Source organism: Coprinopsis cinerea, assembly GCF_000182895.1.
Source record: "Coprinopsis cinerea okayama7#130 chromosome 6 map unlocalized cont3.6, whole genome shotgun sequence".
NCBI classification, from domain to species: domain Eukaryota; kingdom Fungi; phylum Basidiomycota; class Agaricomycetes; order Agaricales; family Psathyrellaceae; genus Coprinopsis; species Coprinopsis cinerea.
In genome coordinates this window covers 1,313,946-1,329,700 of record NW_003307539.1, presented here as the reverse complement: position 1 = coordinate 1,329,700, position 15,755 = coordinate 1,313,946, and the positions used below count along the sequence as shown (strand labels likewise).

Here is a 15,755-nt window from a genome sequence, read left to right as displayed (position 1 = left end):
CTCTAGACCATCCGACTCATCTCTGTTCATGTTCCCCATCTCTTTTCCAGATATCACAACATCGGCCGATTTCAATGATTCAACATACCTCATCGAGCCTTGTACCGGTTGTCTTAGGTCGGTGATAGGAAGACATAGAACGTGTTTTCGGTGAGGCTACTTCATTTCCAGCTTCAGTGTCGTCAAATCTAGACGTTGGAAGCCTTTGTCCTGCCTACTTATCACCATTCAGGGTTCTGAAGCAGGTCACATGTGGTATTTCGGAAATTGGCACATCTTTCACGAATTACAGTTTCTACAGTGGCCGGTTTCTTATCGATGAAGGTATGTCACATTCACAAAGGAGGTGACAGCCTTCCTAGCTCCCCAAACACGTGTCTTTTCCTTGCTCGCCACATATAAGCTGACTCCGAGAGTGTTTTATCCACTTAGGAAGACTCCTGCCTCCCCCCCTCCCTCCCCTATTCCATTGATCCTGTTATTGGAACCAGAATTGACCCATTTAAAACAGACTCGCACAACGGGCAAGAGTCCTTCTACCAGTCGTCTTCTCGGGCGCTTCCATCGACCATAGCACGTTCGCTGCCTTATGCCCCTTCTGGTGAACCGGTTCAAGCAGTTTCGGAGTCGGAGGCAAACACTGGGTATCACGAAGTGGGGCCTGTCCAGTCGGGCACGCAGCCCCAGCACCTTTGGACCAACCAGCGTCAGGGAAACGAAGGTCAGTCTGTGTCTTCTAACCAGAGTCGCCCAGCGTCCTCACTATATCTCAGCAGGACTAGAGGCGGCGAATCAATCAGCAGGCTTAGGTGAGAGCCAGATCCCCAAACTCTAGCGAGCGTAGCATTCACAACAAAATTTCATATTAGATGTCGGTTTTCAGGACGCCATTCGAGAGGCAGATTATTCGTATCCACTGCCAATTACACCTCTTACTTACCTATGTAAGTCTCGACTAAATCGTACCGTTGTGTTAACAGTGCTGATGGGGTGCGAATGTCAGACCCACGAGGCCATCCTCCAAGTGTTGCCTCGCACGATGGATACCCCCATGGACCTCCATCACTCAATTTCAATCCAGGTAAGTCAACTGGTCGCCGTGGTGTACCAGGTTCTTTCTGACATACCAGAATCAGAGCCCCACCCAGCGCCCCACAACAGTACTCCAGCGCCCTATCGCGATAGGGCTTTTGGGCCAGGTGCACACTATGGTCGGTTCGCGTCTACTTTTCACGACGAGAGGCTAATCATTTTTTGCCAGGTGCTATGGGCCAGACTGTTCCGAACCCACTCAATTCAGGTTCGACTGTGGCTTCGATGCCAGTGACTGATCCAATTGGTGAGACAAGTTTGCGCCTGACGCGGTGTATGCACTAATGGGACTTACTGTTCGCTCTAGGGTTGCCAGGCCCAAGCCGCTCCCAGCCTCCTCAGCAATATTCTCAACACATGCCTCAACAATGCTCGCGACTCGGCGGTAAGTCACAAATCTTCGTCGCTCGATGTTGGTCATGTTAAATGAATGCATGTAGACTATTCCCAATCCCAACCTCAGCCCTCCCAGAATCCATATCCAACGCCTACCTCGAACATCGCACCCTCCAATGTTACAGGCTTAACTTCTGGTACGTGGTTTCTCTTTCCTCTCTTGATGTTCAATCTACCTAGCACGTATCTTCCCACTTAAGATCGAGATCCTTGGTCTACCCGCATCGCAGCCACGGCGCAATCATACTCGAGTAATGCGAACGCCGCAACGGTCCCCGCAGGTACGAGGGCGCATCTTCACCAACCGTTCAGCTGCGGAACTGATCATCGAACCTCACAGGTTTGGCTGAACACGGACTGTTTCCCCCAACCGCCCACCCCGCTCGCGGAACCCAACTGGGGTCGGTTGTGCGTTGCTTCCCAATGCGTGCCATGACCCTCGTGACTGACATCTTACCCAGCGTCGCGGCGGTAAAACTCGGACTATATGGTTTTCGACCGAGCCACTTCCTCCGGATATGGACAAGGTCCAAGTCGAGCAAGTCCTAGGCGATACCATTGTCCACCAACAATCCACGGAGGACCAACCTTCGGTTAAGTTCGTGAACCACACCCCGGATGAACTACGCCTTAAATTTGCGAAAACTGAAGGTTCGTCCATGTTTCATTGTGCATACCCAAACTTAGCACCGACCCCTTGTTTCCAGAGTCGCCAGCATCATCTGCTCCTGGTCCAAATCCTCCCATTGCGCCTGCGACGTTGCCCGCTTCTTTGCCAGCCAATCTTCGAGAGGAGTTACTCGACCCGAAACTCTTGAAACGCCTGGGAAAGGTCGATCCTCGTTCATCAGCTGTTATCGCTAACATCTTCCAGGCGTTCCACGACAAGCTCACTCAAGAATTGAATAGAAGCGCTCCGACGTCCATACAGGCTGAGCCCTTGAAAGAAGCGAAAAGTATTCTCGTTTCCTGGGGCCTGCAGTACATCTTGAACGGCATGCTTGAGGGGATGATCGTATCGCAGGAGGACCTCCAGACGTGTCTCAAAAAGCGCCTCAACAGAGGCGACGATGTCTTTGGATACATATGCCAAGCTTGGCGAGGTATCCATAGCAAAGCCTCCGAAAGTCGCTTGCGTTCAGAATCCTCTCCAACGAATCGCCGTCGAAGATCGACATCAACATCCCGCAGGAGTAGACCACGCTCGGTATCAGCTTCGGGATTACAGGCGGCTCGCCTAGGCTCTTCGAGCAACCATTCCGGAACGGACGACTATACCCGCTGTGAGTCCGCACCGTCCTTTTCCTCTCCTCTTTCTGATAGGACATCCTGTCTCCCATAGACTTTTCGCCCGAGACGGCCAGAGAAATCGAGGAGCATCTTCTCACCGGCCTGAGCATTTTCGTGAGTCTTAACGCTTCTCCTATACGTCACGTTCACTCACCGCCTCGCTATTAGCTCACCGACTACGTCACGGCCCCATTCATCGAGGGCATGGTGGACCACGCCCTTCGCCTCCTCGTCGACCTCTCCCCAGAACTCAAGCGCTTCTTCGACTCGACCGCGGGTTTCGACATCACCGATCTTATCAATGTCATTCTCAATATCGCTTTGAGTGGATGCTACATGCATTACTATGGGACGAAGCCTGACGGCGTTGGCCTCCCCTTCATCCAGACTGAGTACAAGCCCCATGTAGGTCATCTCTCTGTTCACCTAAGAGATCGTTTTCGAGCACTAATAAATTAAACCTTAGCCCACTGCTCATGAGTCGTTCCAGATTGTTCTTTGCCTCAGGGCTGACAAGATGGTCGCCAAGAACCGCGAACCTTATGTTTTGCATTTCCGAAGCGGGGGGGTGATTGGTCTATTCACATGGATGGTCAGGGGGATCCGAAGCCTCATCAGTAGCAGCCCAAATCCCGTTCTAGAACGGCTTGCAGGCCAGGCATGCGATCCACCCCTCGAAAAGGACTTTATGGGTCGAACGCTGGTGCTCCCAATCGCCGTCGTAAGTTTCTACACCTGCCTATGCTATCTCGAATTCGCTGACCTCGACTCCTCAAGATGTCAATAGCGCTGTATGGCTGCTTTCACTTTCGCAGTCTAACAGTCACAGGTAGGGATGTACTCGAAAACCTGCAGTGTCGAAGGATCCTTTCCCGCAAGATGGCAACCGCTGGGGGCGCCTTGAAAGCATTCGTCAAGGAAGACCCCTTCGAATATGCCGAGCTACGCCGCCATCTACTTCACTGTGTGGACATCTATACTACACCGGCACCGATACCGGCACCTCTAGACCTCGGCCTGACCTGGACAGTCGACAGCGCCGTCCACCTCAACTTTGGACGACCGCTCCTCGCACACGCCAGTCACGTCGCTCTTCACGAAGAGATTGAGGTGGATAACGCAGATGGTACGTGAATATTTGATCATCCGAGTCGCTGATGGCATGGTTGTTCTGAATTTCGTTCTCAGGCGACTCAATGTCCACCACCACGGCGATTAACGACCTTTCGCACAACCCCCACCACTATTCCTCTCCCATTCCGCACTTCGATAATCGACCTTCTGCTCAGCGACATCGCCTCTTGGAAGCCCTCAGACCTGCCGAACCCCGTCCAGCCACCCAGGTTCGAAAGCGGCGGCGCAGTAATTCGCTGTAGGCTGCCGCGCAATGCTGATTCACTGCCAAGATTGAGCGGGAGTAGGGTGTCCCTCCGTCGGGCAAAGTCGCAATTTCCACGTTCTTAGTACTTGTTGTCGTGCATTTATCCTTTCTTTGGTGTACATTTACTTTCAGTGACAATATCACGGACTCTTCATGCTTGGCCTAGTAATATTCTCACAACGGTCCTTCGAAACCTTGGTCACACTTGCCTCTTCTCGTGTTGCTTGGTAGGTACTGTATGGTTCAATTGTCGAAATCTTATCGCAATGGTTGAGGTGAACGACTAGACTGATGGGCGTCCTCTGGCCTCCGAGATCGGAATCAACCTGAGCGGCCTAGAACCGCCATCAGCGAAACGCACCCCTCAACACACACCTCGCTCGACGCACACCTCTCCAATGGACTCGACGCCCTGTTGACTCGGCTCACGCTAGTCATCACGAGTCGAGGAAATTGGTGGAAGGAAGAGTCTGGGCTCGAGCTTCCCCTTCTCGCCTCTCTGCCCATCTACAAATACAGGGGCACGGACAGTCAACGCCTCCGCAACACCCAACCACCCTTACGACGTCTTTTTGTCCACCGACCGTGGAGCAACCTTATCTTTCCAGAAGGCCAGGGGATCCGTGGGTGTGACAGGGGTGTGTTCTTGTCTTGTCTTGTTATAAAGCACCTGCCGACGGTCCCCCCAAACCGAATGCGAGTTAAGCTGACCCCTCGACTGACGAGCTTGTTTGATCTCATTTTCGCAGACCTACTATAGCACGGTGGCGCTGGGTAATGCTGGTCCTACGACGCCCGATGTCGCAAGCTTTGGTACGTATAGCTAGTCCCATCCATTCTTCGGTCGCTCATGCTGCAAGTAGATATTTTAATCGAAGCCGCCCTAAACTCAATAGCCCTTCCGTCCCGAATTCTAGTTCAACGTTTCAGCTTCCAACGTGCGTCGCGGCGGTCGTCCTCTTTGACCAACCCACTCCATCTACCCGCCACGTTGCCAATAGGCGTACTCGCTGCCCACTTCCAAGGTTGATCATTCGCACTACCTGGCACCCACCACCACCACCTCCCCCCCGGATGCCGTCCGTTTCTCATCGCTCTCCTCGGATAATCGGAAACCGCTTGCAATTGGGTCGGGCGCTCGATTTCGGTAGGGGACACTGTTGATGCCATCGTGTTGAGCGGGGAGGGTCCATAGGATGTTATATACAGATTCGTGGTAAGGTGATGAACACAATGCTGACATCTACTCCTACTGACGATCTATTCACTGGAAAACAGGATAGCACCTAATGCGACAACGACAGATACACAGCAAAAAAAAAAGCCCGGTTATATAACAATATCTGCAGTACAAAAGTAAGCGACGACAGCCCCGAGAGAATGAATAGAGAAAAGAGCACTAAATCCCAAGAAAGCATGGTGGAGAACTGCCATAGGATGCAGAAGAGAGATAGACTGGCGGAAATTAGGAAGATGATGCTAACCAGCCCAACCGGTCAATGAGGAGGTTCCTCGAGCGGGGGGATAGACGGAGGCGCCGTGATAGGGGTTTGCGGCGGATGGCCTGCATCACGGATTGAGGATCCGCTGCGACAGGAACGAGTGACCCTGGGGTAACACCCGACGCAACTGGGTAGACTGAAGAGGAAGTGGTGCTGGTGGTGTATGACTGCTGGAACCCATGAGCGGCCGTGGATGAGTAGGGCTTATCCACAGTGGAGCCGGACGAAGAAGTTGCCGAAGCAGAAATCGACGTCGATGTCACAGTGGACGAAGTCGCGAGCTTCGTCGGCGTGAGGCCAGGAGCACCGGACGCGATAGAAGGGGGTGTGGTCGAACCATTGGACACTCTTGAGCCGGGAGGACAGGTTCGTACGTCTTATCTGGACGAGACGTTCGACAGCATACGATTGGGCGAAGAAGATGCCGCCGAGATTTCCGGGATTACCATCTACGTTATCTCATTGAAGGTAATAACATATTCGGGTGTTCGGCACTCTGTGGGTTTCTTTATAGCTCATTTAACTCCTATTTCTAGATTTATGGCTCTGGATAAATCCGGTGCACCAGCACCCAGTGCTCAGTTGGCTAGGCTTATGCCCCTCTGCCGTTTCTCCGAGTCCCCATATTTCAACCGCTTGACTAACGACTTCCATTTTTACGCTCAGGTACTGTCTCTAGCTGATATTTCTAAACATTGCTTCATTGCTTCCCATGCGCTACCTTCGAATTCCCTCTCCCTCGCGTCTGGGCTATTAAAACACACCCAGTTAGCTTCCCTTGCATCCGAATCTCCGGTCTCCTCACCTTCCTTCTATTTCCTAGTACCCGCACCTTAGTACTACAGATAGCCTCTCGAATGTCTTATCTTTGCCTCTTGTACATACATGAACTACACTCCTTTATTTCCTCGTTGCCCCGGAGTCCGGCTTAACTTTTTAAGGGGCTGATGCCAATTTTGGAAAGATAGATGTCAAACATGTTTGTGGCCTTGATTAGGCAAACTCTCCGAGTCCGTGTTTTGTTGGTGGCAGTGCAGCTCAATCCCCAACTTCCCGTCAGGAATACCCGACAAATCAGCCATTTCTGCACTACGGCCCAATTATCCCTCTGCGCGCCCAACGATGCCCACCAACGACGACATTCCTCAAGCCAATACACAACGAGACCCCAAGTCCCGAAAGTCTCAGGCAAGGGTCATCCGTCAACGACTAGCAGAGGCGGCACTGGGAAGTCGTGGAGCGACATTCTTCGCAGAATGCGTGTGCGGGCGACAGCTGAACACAGAAGGCACATACACCGCCCATATCCGAAAATGCACGGAGTTCATCGCCTTTAGCGCCCAGGCGGTGGAAGAAAACCGGAGAAGACTGGCAGCTGCGGACCCGGAAAGGCTCGACGTCCAACACGGCCAACATACGAGAAAGCGACGACGATTAGAAGGGACGCCTCCGGCACCATACTGGCTTGATAGGAACAACCTGGACGTGGACTACGGCTCTGACGACCTTCACCTTATAGAGAAGGATGATCTGGATGGGGCGAGCTCGACAATTGACGACTCAGAGGTCGGTTGCCTTTTTCTCTTTCTACCCGTCGTACTGAACTTTATTACTGCTATGTAGGAGATAAACGACCAGGACCCTCAGCTAGCATCGCCATCCTCAGAACACGGTCGAGGGAAAAGGAAGCCAAAGTCCATCTGGCTTTCTCGATACGCTGATTACCTCCCATCATCTACCGTTCCATTTACGATTCCCGGACCCGCCCAGCGCCAACCTGCGGTCACCGCTCAATCTCGTACCAATCCCACCGAGGAACCCTCTTCGGAACCCTCTTCATCCGCCCAGCCTCCACCCGAATTGCAAATCCGCGAAACAGCTCGCAATGCGTTTGGCCTGTACAAACGTTTTAAGACTGTGGAAGACCAACCTCACGACCCCGACCTATTCGTCACTCCCCCCGACCTACACGACGACGAATCGGCCCCGATCCCTCCTCCGGAGCAGCTGGGCAGCGATACCAATCCCCTTCATCCTTACCCCAACCTAAGCTCATTTCTGCTCTCGGAGTGGTGGTGGAAAGATAGGGAGGGTAAGAGTCAACGGGATTTTATGGAGCTTATCTCAATCGTGGGCAACGAAAACTGGGATGCCGCCGGTGTTCGTGATGCAAACTGGGGGAAAATCGACAGGGTTCTTACCTCGGGAACTCGACCAGACGACAAGGAGGAATGGGTAGACGATGATGGCACGGCCTGGGTCACTGGCGAGGTCACGATCGACGTACCTTTACGGTCCAAGCACACCAAACGCGGAAGCATCCCATACACGATCCCAGATTTCACCTATCGTCCTCTGATGTCTGTCATCCGGGACAAGCTTTCTGACGCAAAGGACGGAGACAACTTCCATTACGTCCCTTACGAACTCCGTTGGAAGCCAGGTGAAAGCAAGGAGAACGTCCAAGTACACGGCGAGCTATACACATCCCCAGCCTTTCTCGACGAATACGAGAAACTTCTCGTCAGTGCTAAGTGCCCCAATCCTGACCGCTTTATCGGCATTAACCATAGACCTCACAGAAGTCTCCAAAGGAACCTGTCAGGGCTCGTGCAACCGCCGGGTCTCGATACGTACAACTACACTCTACCTTCACCCTCAACACCATTCGATATTATTATTTATATTTTCTCTTATACATTTTATTCGTTACACCCACTTCATTTCAGCCCGCCGGTTCCTCTCTTGACTTTGACGCGCGACGTTCTCGGAGCGTGGGAAAGGTCACGAGAATTCGAGCCAGAAATTGTCCAGTTTCTCGTGACTTGCAATCACGTGATCTGGCGCGCGCGCGCGGCCTCGCGGCTGTGCCGGAACTCTCGGATCCGCCGGATAATCCTGTGGACTTTAGACGCGCGCTTGGCAAGCTGTCAAACGGGTCTCGTATTGTGTATTCGAAGTATGTTTTTATTCTGTCAATCTTCTATTTCTTATTCCGCCGTGTCGTTGTTCTTCTTGCTTCTATTTCTTTACACTTGATTTCCAGTTGCTCAGAGACCGATCCGTACGAACATTCTTGCTTGGATTTTATCCGCCGGTTTACGATTGGACGTTGTAGTCGTTCTCGAGTACTCTAGATTTCCTTGTGTACTATTTCGCCTTTCTTGTTCTGGTTCTTGACTTATTCTTTTATTCTTGGACTTCGTCATTTCGTCTCGATTCGCCCGTAGATTCCCCGCTGGTATTTACTATAAGTACTATCTCGATTTGTAGTAGGTACCTCATCCGGAATCTCGACTAGGTTCATACGCATCGAATCTCTCAGTCTAAGATCCTCAGTAAACTCTTCTTCCTCATCGCCTTCGACCGTCGAGCCTTAGCTCCAGTCGTCCTTCACTCTCGTCGCTCCGCCGGAAGGCGTTTCCGTCTGGTCCTTCGGCCTAGCCAGCCTTTGGAACCGTGACGAAGGGTACACGTTCTTATAACGTGAGACCAAGGCTATCCTCCGCCCTACTACGTCCTTCTCTCCTCTCTCTCTGTATCCGACCCTGACAGAACCCGGCTGCGACCTTCCTCGATACATCGTTGGCCTGATGTTTGGCTCCGATGCTACCATGCTAGCCCAATTTGGGAGCGCGAAAGCCTGGCCGGTGTACATGTTCTTCGGGAACGATTCGAAGTACCGGAGATGTAAACCATCCAATAAGCTCGGCGAACATGTCGCATTTTTGGAGAAGGTAAGTTCATTCTTGATCTCAAAAGGCTCGTACTAATAGTGCGAACTATTGGTTACCCAGCTCCCCGATTCCTTCAAAGACTTCTACCTCGATGCCTCTGGAAAGGATCGAATCGACCCTGCCCTCCTTACCCATTGTGAACGGGAGCTTTTCCATGCTCAATGGCGCCTTCTCCTTGATGACGAGTTCATTGAGGCCTACCAGCACGGGATTGTCGTAGACTGTCCCGATGGTCGTAAGCGGCGTTTCTACCCCCGCATTTTCACTTATTCTGCAGATTACCAGGAGAAGTGAGTCCGATTTTTTGTTGACGAGCCGATATCCCCGCTACTTAACGATGTATCTGTTCTAGAATCGTGGTTGCCAGTATCCGCAACCTTGGTAGATGCCCTTGTCCTCGGTGTCTCATACCCTTGGAAGAAGTGCACCTGATGGGACAGGTTAAAGATATGCAAAACCGAGACAAAAAAAAGCGTGTAGATGACGAAAAACGTCGTCAGTTGATTGCAGACGCACGAAAGCGCATCTATCTCGATCGTGTTCCGGTCACCAGCGTCAAAGTGAACCGCCTCCTTCAAAATAGGTCTTTAGTTCCGACGAGAGTAAGTTATTGAAATCACATTTTGAACTTGTACTCACAGATAGTTGTAACTTGTAGAACGCATTTTCCGAACGACTGTCTCCCTTTGGCTTCGACTTCCACCAGATGGTGGTCGTCGACATCCTCCACGAGGTCGATGGAGGTGTTTGGAAGTATGTATTTGTACAGTTACTGCGCTTGCTGGAGGCTGTACAGAGTGGCCAGGTTAATGAACTGGACAGGCGGTATGTGGTGTCACTTTTGGTACCTACCCCAAAACTAAAGTTACCGACAGCTATCGTCTGGTGCCTACATTCGGTGTCGATACCATCCGCCGGTTCCGCAACAACATTTCCGAAATGAAACAGTTGGCCGCGCGAGATTTTGAAGACATGCTTCAGGTAAATTGTATCGGTAGTCGGCCGGAAGTATTTTCAACGCTAATCTTTGTTTCAGTGCGCTATCCCTGTGTTTGAAGAGCTCATGCCAGCTCCTCATAATCGAAGAATCATGCGCATGCTGTTTTCATTCGTGCACTGGCAGGCCCTAGCAAAACTCCGGCTTCACACCTCCCATACGCTCACGCTGCTTGAGAAGTGGACTAGGATTTTGGGCGACGATGTCCGAGAGTTCGAATCCAAGACCTGTGGCGAGATCGCAACCAAGGAGCTCGCTCGCGAGTTCCAGGCGAGGCAACGCCGGGAGGCCAAAGCTGAAGAGAAGAAGAAAAAGGCAGCGGGGACTCATGCGTCAACTCCTGCCTCTGGCCAGAATGAATCACATTCCGCCGACGTGGGAGGAGCGAACCAGGGGAAAGGAAAGGGAAAGGCCGTCATCGTTGATGAGCCCGAAAGAACTCCTCAGGCTGGTCCTTCAAGTTCGCGTTTGTATCCCGTCGATATAGGAGGCCGTGACGCATCGAAAGAAGGTCAGCCATCCGAATCTGCAGATGGTGGTGCCAAACCACCACCACCGACAGCTAAAGGTAAGTAGATCTTCTAATCTTCTACTCAAATAGTTGTTAACTCCAGTCTCTTTCTTGCCTCTAGACTTGCGTCGCTACAAAACATTGAACCTCAAGACCTCCAAGTGGCACTCCTTTGGTGATGTTGCGAAGCACATCAAGCTTTTTGGAACGACAGACTCTTATTCCACCCAGTTGGTGCGGTTCTCATTGCTTTTCGTCTCATTAGCGTGTGGCTGATCGTTGTATGAATACTTTGACAGCCGGAGCTGTACCATAAGTTCTCAAAACGTCGCTACAAGCGCACAAACAAGAAACGCATAGCCTTACAACTCGCAAGAATACACATGCGGCAGAACCGAATCGCCAAAATTCGTCGCCGACTATTCCCCAATCCCCGCGAAGAAGGATTTCCCGAGGAGGAGTTAGATGAATCACATTTCATCGGAAAGTCTCAGAATCGCCCCGTCCCCCTCCGTTCGTTTGCTCGAGGAGAGGCGGATGGCACACAAGACCCCGCCTATCGGGTAAGTTGGAACCTGTCGAGCACAAGGGGTGATGTAGAGCTTATCATTGAATCTCCGAATTTCTCCAGAACTTCGTCTGGAAACTTCGCAGGCATCTGTACCCGAGGGTCATTCAGACCCTCCTTCAAGAAGCCACTGCTGCGCAGGCCAATCGACCATCGCCTAGCCTTACTCGGAGCATAGAGAAACTTACCGCTTTGAAAGAAGATGCTGACAAGAACGGAGAGTCTGTCGACAACAATGCGTGCCACGTTCTTTTTCAGCCCGAGCGCATCTATGCCCACGGTCGATTCGTCAAGAATTTCACCACCTACGACTTACGACGAGGCCAGGACGTGATCAACCCCAAAACCTCAAGGCGCAACATCATGTGCCTCCGGGACCGCTCTTCCACCTTATTCGAAAACGACGGCGACTCCGATACCTTCAGCAGTGGAGGCCGCTTTCACTACGCACGCGTCCTTGGCGTGTATCACGCCAACATCATCTACAACGGGCCAGGGTCTCTGGACCTCAGGCCACGTCGTTTCGAATTCCTTTGGGTCCGTTGGTACGAGCATTGCGGTGAGGGTAGCTGGGACTCCAAGCAGCTAGACCGCCTGAGGTTTACGCCACTCACGGAGGCTGAATTCGACTCCGACACGATCGGGTTCTTAGCGCCCGAATACGTTCTTCGAGGCTGTCATATCATTCCGCGCTTTGCGAAGGGAAAGGTTTATGGAAAAGGGTCGCGTATACGCGGTGCATCCAACAGAATCGGTGATGATGGAGACTATAACGAGTACTACGTCAACAGGTGAGTAGTTGGCCAGGAGTCTCCCTAATTTGCCAGACTCGGGTGTTTGTACTTTCGGCTGACTCTTCCCCGCCGCTTCGTTTAGGTTTGTAGACCGCGACATGGTTATGCGGTTCCACTGGGGTTTGGGGGTCGGGCATCTCTATAGCCATGGCGATGCACCGGAAAAAAATGAAGAATGGCCTGAGTCTCCTCTTCAAACAGCGCACGAACTTCTGCCAGAGATGTCGCACCATCAGCCTCCTGAGACAGATTCAGACTTGGCGGAAGGGGATTCCGATTTGTTAGGCCGCCCGATTGGCGACGGCTACGACCCCACCCTTGACGTTGACGAATCTGACGACAGTACTGACTCTGAGGTGGACCCGGAATTTAAATTGGAAGACAGGGAGGCACTTGAGTGGGAAGTTGAAGGGATGGAACCAGGGGAAGAGGGAGACGAATTACACCGTGACATCCTCGATGAGGGCTGGGTCAGGGCTGAGTCGGAGAGCGGGGGATCGAGCCTCGAGGGAAGCGACGGTGAAGACGGAGTTGATAGTCTGGCAAACGCCCGGTAACTCGCCTCTCGCTCTGACTGGTTTTTTCTTAATGTACCACACTCACTTTGTGACCGCTCTGTGACAACGCCAACAACAAGTAATAAAGCCGCTGTACTCCGAGTCGTACTAGTACCAAAATGAATACATCAGCCTGAGCGTCTCTACTTCGTGAGTCGTCAGTACTGACGCGTGTGGCCAGGCCTTATCATCTATGACAGAGTGGTGCACCATTATCATTGGCGTCGGAGGTAGGAGCAGTTGTCAGCCCATAGCAGATGGAATACAGGTTGGCCACGAGGTATCAGCCATCGCTCATCCTGCATCACAATGATTGACTTGACCAAACCCGACTCATCAAGATATTGTCTGATAAAGGGGTGATCAACAAGTGAAATAGTGATTATGGTTCATATTTCTGGCAAGCAGTGACCTTGGCTTGATACTCAGTGATAACAGACACCTTATAGTGATACAGTGATAAGGTGTGGAAGGGAATATCTACTTCTCATGACACCCCTGATGAAACTCTCTCACCGTCCCCATCCCCATTCGGCTTCGAATCGCTCTATTATCCCTGGCGAGGGGTACCACTGCGATGTCTGGGGTCCAGTCAAGACCAAGTCCGTATGGCGCAACCAATATTACATCTCCTTCACCGACGACGCCACCCGATATGTGGATGTTCAGTTCATGAAGTCGAAGGATGAAGCTGCGGACTGGATCGAGAAGCACATCGCCTTGGTTGAGCGAAAGTTTGGCAAGCCACCTGCCTGGATGCGATTCGACAACGGCCTGGAGCTCGTCAACCAACGCACGAAGTCTTTTTGTGCGAAGAAGGGTGTTGAAGTCCACACCACTGCTCCCTACTCTCCTGCCCAGAATGGTGTTGCTGAACGCCTTAACCGCACTCTCCTGGACCTCGTACGCGCTATGCTCATCGCCAACAACGTCCCCGCCTTCCTCTGGGACGAGTGTATCCGTCACGCCGTCTATATCCGCAACCGTGTGCTTGTGCGAGCGCTTCCGGGCACCACACCTTACGAGGCTTACCACGGAAAGAAGCCGGACGTCTCCCACATGCGAGAGTTCGGCTGCGATGTCTGGGTGTTGGATGAGTCTGATGGGAGGTCGAAGCTCGATCCCAAGGCCAATCGGATGATGTTTGTTGGGTTTATGGATGGTTCTAAGGCCATTCGGTACTATGATGCTTCGAAACGCACGGTCAAGGTCTCTCGCAACGTCGCTTTCAACGAGAACCGCATCCCCATCACTATCCCTGGCACTAGTCTCGAGGAGGAGCTTCGTGTCAACGCTGGAGGCTCCCAACGCGATGTCGAGACCGATACCAGTGATGTGACCTACGATTGGGACGACCTTCGCTATACCCCTTCGATCTTCGAGCAATCTGACTTTGGTGACTCGCCTGACCCATCCCCCTCTGCTTTACCTGATACCCAATCGTCGACTCGCTCCCTTCGCCCACGCACAAAGGATACCGACTTCAAACTGCTGAACAACCCTCAGGCTCGCAAACCCGCTGAACGCGATCCCAAGAAGCGCACCATTGCGATTACCAAAGCTCGGAAGTCGAAGCAATCATCTCAGTCATTTTCTTCGGACTCGGATGGTGGTCAGGCACTCTTTATTCGCTACCCAGTCACGATGGAGGAGGTAGAGGATGAACAGGCTCGTATTATCTCACCCACACCCTCCAAACCGACCTACATTATCGAACAAATCGACTCTCCCACTCCTGCTATCGTCCTCCCTCCACCTACCTATCCTTCTGTCACTTTGGAGGAGGTTGAGGACGAAGAAGCCTTCATTGTCTCTCCTAAACCTTCCTCACCATCCTACATCCTCGAAGAAGTCCCTCAGTCCGAACGAGCGCTTCCTAAGAATGTTTCGGACGCATTGGAGGGCCCTGATGCTGAGAAGTGGAAGAAGGCGATTGAGGATGAGTTGGGGATGCTAGAGAAGATGAAGACTTGGGATTTGGTCGACTTACCTGCTGGAAGGGATGCTGTGGGATGTAGATGGGTATTTGCAGAGAAGTTAGGCGATGATGGAGAGGTTGTGAAGTGGAAGGCGAGGCTTGTAGCTCAGGGGTTCTCTCAACGACCTGGCGAAGACTTTAACAAAGACGGAACCTTCGCCCCAGTCATGCGACTCGATTCCTTTCGTACAGCAACCGCCCTCGCCGCCATTCACGGTTGGAAAATGTTCCAACTCGACGTCAAAAGCGCCTATCTCAACGGTCGACTCGACGAGGAGATCTTCATGAAGCAACCACCCGGTTTTGACGATGGAACTGGTCGTGTTTGCCGCCTCAAACGCGCTCTTTATGGCCTGAAGCAAGCTGGCAACGTTTGGAATCGCGAGTTTAACTCTGCGATGCGCGATGCGGGGTTCACCCAGCTCAAGACCGACAACTGCTGCTTCATTCGACGCTCTGGCAACGACACCACCATTCTCCTGCTCTGGGTCGACGATATTATCGGTTTCACAACGTCTGACAAGGAGGAACAATTCGTCATTGGTTCCCTCAGTTCGAAGTTCGATATCACCAACCTTGGGCGACCTCAAACGCTTTTGGGCATGAAGATAACCCGAAACGAGGAGGAGGGCTCCATTTCACTCTCCCAAACCCACTATATCGACTCTATGCTTGCGCGTTTCGGTTTATCGGATGCAAATTCCGTATCTACACCTCTCGACGCGAACATTAACCTCGACTCCATCGACCCTCCTGCCTCCGACCCTCCTACCTCAGACAAGCGTGGTTCTGGACTCTATGCGACTGCTATCGGCTCTCTGCTTTATGCAGCGATGGGTACGCGACCTGATATCGCTTACGCCGTCCACCGACTTGCCCAGTTCACTCAGAAGCCCCAACCGAAGCACTGGACCGCAGTCAAACGTGTCTTTCGTTACCTGAAAGGCACGAA

The 15,755-nt window shown here is 52.2% G+C and overlaps 3 protein-coding genes across 3 annotated transcripts; all 3 read left to right on the top strand.

The window, feature by feature from the left end:
- Nucleotides 1–318: 318 nt before the first annotated feature.
- CC1G_13302 (hypothetical protein) lies at nucleotides 319–6,215 on the top strand (the record flags this gene model as incomplete). Its single annotated transcript, XM_001837940.2, has 22 exons — nucleotides 319–324; nucleotides 433–721; nucleotides 777–809; nucleotides 870–944; nucleotides 1,004–1,081; nucleotides 1,137–1,211; nucleotides 1,262–1,339; nucleotides 1,400–1,477; nucleotides 1,533–1,625; nucleotides 1,689–1,769; nucleotides 1,829–1,896; nucleotides 1,950–2,139; nucleotides 2,196–2,771; nucleotides 2,831–2,892; nucleotides 2,947–3,183; nucleotides 3,245–3,499; nucleotides 3,556–3,904; nucleotides 3,967–4,121; nucleotides 4,909–4,972; nucleotides 5,023–5,097; nucleotides 5,876–6,129; nucleotides 6,198–6,215. The coding sequence occupies 22 exons, from the start codon at nucleotides 319–321 to the stop codon at nucleotides 6,213–6,215; spliced, it is 3,189 nt and encodes a 1,062-aa protein (XP_001837992.2).
- A 568-nt stretch (nucleotides 6,216–6,783) lies between these two features.
- CC1G_13301 (hypothetical protein) lies at nucleotides 6,784–8,798 on the top strand (the record flags this gene model as incomplete). Its single annotated transcript, XM_001837939.2, has 4 exons — nucleotides 6,784–7,227; nucleotides 7,285–8,184; nucleotides 8,391–8,620; nucleotides 8,780–8,798. The coding sequence occupies 4 exons, from the start codon at nucleotides 6,784–6,786 to the stop codon at nucleotides 8,796–8,798; spliced, it is 1,593 nt and encodes a 530-aa protein (XP_001837991.2).
- A 477-nt stretch (nucleotides 8,799–9,275) lies between these two features.
- Nucleotides 9,276–12,825, top strand: CC1G_09541 (hypothetical protein; the record flags this gene model as incomplete). Its single annotated transcript, XM_001837938.2, has 11 exons — nucleotides 9,276–9,398; nucleotides 9,459–9,633; nucleotides 9,676–9,688; nucleotides 9,751–10,000; nucleotides 10,057–10,223; nucleotides 10,274–10,379; nucleotides 10,435–10,963; nucleotides 11,028–11,140; nucleotides 11,206–11,469; nucleotides 11,538–12,265; nucleotides 12,351–12,825. 11 exons carry the CDS (start codon nucleotides 9,276–9,278, stop codon nucleotides 12,823–12,825), a joined length of 2,943 nt encoding a protein of 980 aa, XP_001837990.2.
- Nucleotides 12,826–15,755: the final 2,930 nt, after the last annotated feature.